This window comes from Hakea prostrata, chromosome 7 (assembly GCF_041222555.1).
Source record: "Hakea prostrata isolate BN-2017 chromosome 7, UWA_Hpros_2, whole genome shotgun sequence".
NCBI classification, from domain to species: domain Eukaryota; kingdom Viridiplantae; phylum Streptophyta; class Magnoliopsida; order Proteales; family Proteaceae; genus Hakea; species Hakea prostrata.
Window position 1 is genome coordinate 29,381,380 of NC_142606.1, and position 3,556 is coordinate 29,384,935.

The 3,556-nt window shown below is 40.4% G+C and overlaps 1 protein-coding gene across 1 annotated transcript; it reads right to left on the reverse strand.

Moving 5' to 3' along the window:
* Window positions 1–461: 461 nt before the first annotated feature.
* Window positions 462–2,387, reverse strand: LOC149010871 (putative methyltransferase At1g29790). Its single transcript, XM_089163276.1, has one exon. The coding sequence runs from the start codon at window positions 2,342–2,344 to the stop codon at window positions 1,124–1,126; it is 1,221 nt and encodes a 406-aa protein (XP_089019402.1). The 5' UTR covers window positions 2,345–2,387; the 3' UTR covers window positions 462–1,123.
* Window positions 2,388–3,556: the final 1,169 nt, after the last annotated feature.

Consider the following 3,556-nt stretch of genomic DNA (forward strand, 5'->3'; position numbering starts at 1 on the left):
ATACCAGAGACTTGCTAATGAAGATGAAGAAGTGGAAATCCTAAAATGATCACAAAAGAACCCGAATATTGCTACTTTGGTTGCAGAGACACAACTTCAGTTGTAGAGAGGGCTTTGGTTGCAGAGAGATCGGCACAAAAGAGAGAGGGCTTCGACTTTTGTTGCAGAGAGAGGGCTTCCCTTGCACAAAGAGAGGGCTTCGATTGTAGAGACACGACAAGAGTGGAGGTCACAAAGTGCAGAGAGGTGAATCTTAGCTTGCTTAGGGCTTGAGAGAGATGACAGATCAGAGTCAAGAGTGTTGAAGATGTCTTGTTTTAGGGCTTTTGAAACTAAGCGCCAACTTCCCTCTTGTGTCCAGTGTGTTCTACTAGAAGTGTTTCTCTGCCCAAGAAGTTTCTTGTTGGCACATAAATTATGTGTCAAACACCCGGTTCAACACACTTTTGCTAAATCAACACGCTATTTTTAGACTGGTTTACCATATATGATTTTGGTGACTTTTGTGCCAAACAAGACAAATGGCATGAAATTAGTATATCAGAATCATTGTCATACAACCCCTTAACTTTCATATCTCAAAGATGGTCTCATACTCTATGAAAGGCGTTCCTTTATTAACCAATGCTCGTATAATTGGGAAGAGAATTCAAAAACCTAGATTGACTATTGGACCCCACCCCTCCTTAAAAAAAATGAAAAATGAAAAATTGATAGAAACAGTCTTGCACGTAGTGAGAGTCTTAAGTAATATATTGCTGCTTTTATGTTTTTGCCCAACAAGAAAATTATGAATCTATATAAAGATATTTTAAAATTCAATGGTATGTGATTGGACCCCCCTATTGACTTCCAAGTTCCAACCCAGCATTACTTCATGTTGAAAACAATAGAGAAGATATTAGGATTTTCCAGTCTTCTCTCAATCAGTAAATCCTGCTGATATCTTACAACTCTTAAGGTAATTGCTACCGCTTACTCTACCCACAGAAAGGAGGAAATCATACATTCAATCTAACAAAATGACAGAAAAACTGAAAATACCCATAACCAGAAAAGTTATTCTTAACGTTTGGAAAAAAGGAAAAAAAAAAAAAAAATCAAAGAGGGGGTAAGCAAAACTTCACCAAGAGTTCTTCAATGGTTTCTCCAACAGGGCAGAGAGATAAGCCTCCCTGTACTTAGGCCCTCGATCAAGCTTCTTCCCGATCTCCCACTTCAGTTTCCTGAACCCAATTGTCTCAATCATGGGCACATAAGTTTCTTCCAGTTGCTCCTCCAAACAGAAGAAACGATCCAACCAGAACAGCCCTCCAGGCCTTAGAACTCTATAGACATCAAACAACAAGAAGTGCAGAAGATTCAACGGAATCCAACTATTCAATACATGCATGGAATGCACAATATCCAGAGTATTATCAAAGAATGGTAATCTCTGTGATATACTCAGGTAGAGAGGGACAACACCTCTAGCTGCTATGAAGCTGTTGAATGGACCATTCAAGTTCATGGAAGTTGTCACAATGGTTATGTTTCTCTCTCTCATCCTTACTGCGAATGTTGCTGTGCCACCACCGATATCAAGCCCAATTCGCACTGTACCGTGCTTCAGTGCAAGCACTTCATCGATGTTGAAATCTATTCCATGGCCTGGACCGATCCATCTATCCTTCTCACGGCCACCAAGTTCAAAACAATCCTTACAATCAGAAAAGCCCTTCTGCTCGTGGCTCCTGTTGAGAAGACAATCATAGCTCTTGCAGTAATAATGTGACCACACCACAGAGTTATCTGAGGGGATCGACCACAGGCTTTTTGGGAGTGGAAAAGGTTCTTTGTAGTTGGCAGGAGCCGCGGGTCGGCAGCGCCGGCGGGGGAGAGGCTCACAGCCCTTGAGGAGAAGCTTCTGAGCTAAGAGTTCATCATCAGGACAAGGACCATTCAGATCATATGTCATGTATTGTTTGAGCAAGCCAGGGAATTGTGTGCATGGGTGCCCAACTGGAGAATAAATAATATCGGAGTCAAAATTAGGATTGCGTCCAAGAGGGAGCTTCTGTGCATCTGTGGAGGCATGCCATTCAGGTGGAAGATCATCATCATTGGTGGTGTTGGGGTCGGGATCCACTACTACAAAGTCACCCTCAGTATTGCCGGTGGGGGTGGTGGTAGTGGTGGTCCTGGCGGCGACGGTGGAGCGGGTGGCGATGGTGTTGATGAGGGAGCAAGAATTAGTAGAAGAGGCGAAGAAGAAGGTGAAAAGATTGGAAACAATAAGAAGGAAAAGAAACACGGCCCTGGAGGAGGAAGAGATGCCTTTACTCTTACCTGAAAAGTGATCCATTGTTCTTTCTGTCTTGGATCTATGAGAAACTGGTTTTTATGAAGATGGGAACTAAACTATTCTATTTGACTCTCTCCAACATGGAGCCACATGCTGCATTATAAAAATGCAGCTAGGGCAAGGAGACCTAATAAATAAATAAATAAATAAAGCAGCATCTCTCCCTTAATTTAAAGGAGGGTTTTGTATGAATTTGAATCTCTCCACTTAACAGTTGACTTTAACTCTCGCCCCTAGCTAGCTATGAGTGTTATATGGCCCGATACTTACCGTTTACGTTCACGGTGCTTTCTGTCGTTCTAGTCACTGGATGAATACTATGTTGGATTAATTCCACTTGTGCATAAGACTATAACTTCAAATCTAACGATGTGAGTTTAACGACTTTAAATTGTGATTCTACAAAATCAATGTGAATTTCATCCAGCAATCATCAATCAGAAGGACAAGAAAGAGAGAAAAAGATGAATGTAGAGACGATGTGTGTCCAACTTGGTCTGGTCAAATGGTCTAATACTCTATTGTGACAAGAGTCGGTGAATGCATGCATGTCTACACGTTTAGCTCTAAAAAACAATAAATATGAATTCATGTTGACAACTAAGTAAGGCTACACCAATGAGGGCAAAGACTAGAAGATTCCATCCAGATTACGAGTTAAAAAATTGCAGGCTAATTTACTCACATTTCAAGAAATTTTGTATTTAGCAAGTACTTCGCAGCATGAGGAACAGTTGAGGGAACCAGAACAATCTCACATGGACTTGTAGAATAGATATCAAGGCAAATTAAATGCTTTTCAAGAAATGAGCATGAGTTCATTTCTCTTATCTAGCACATCTTGATGGTCTCCGGTCTCACAGAATCATCCCATTGTTCCTATCCTGAAGAAAGTCAAAGAACAGAACGTATGAAATGGTTGAAATCTGTGTTGAATAATTTACGGGAAAATTAGGAGCAATACCTAGATGTCAATATTTTAATTTTGAATGCTTGACAAAATCAAGGAATAATATATTCTTCTTAGGTTAGCGATACTTCTATGGATCCACTTTCCACCTTCACATGATCGCACTTCCATTTTAATGTCGGATGTACTATTTTATTGATGCACACTATTAAAAATGCACTTGATAACATGTCTCGAAGAATAGTTTTGGCATTCTTTTGCGCTGAAAAAAAAAATTAGTGTAAATGTTTCCTGAAGTAGTC

Bases quoted from the DNA above. Each gene is read 5' to 3' on its own strand.
- LOC149010871 (XM_089163276.1), bottom strand. From the start codon at position 2,344: ATGGATCACTTTTCAGGTAAGAGTAAAGGCATCTCTTCCTCCTCCAGG.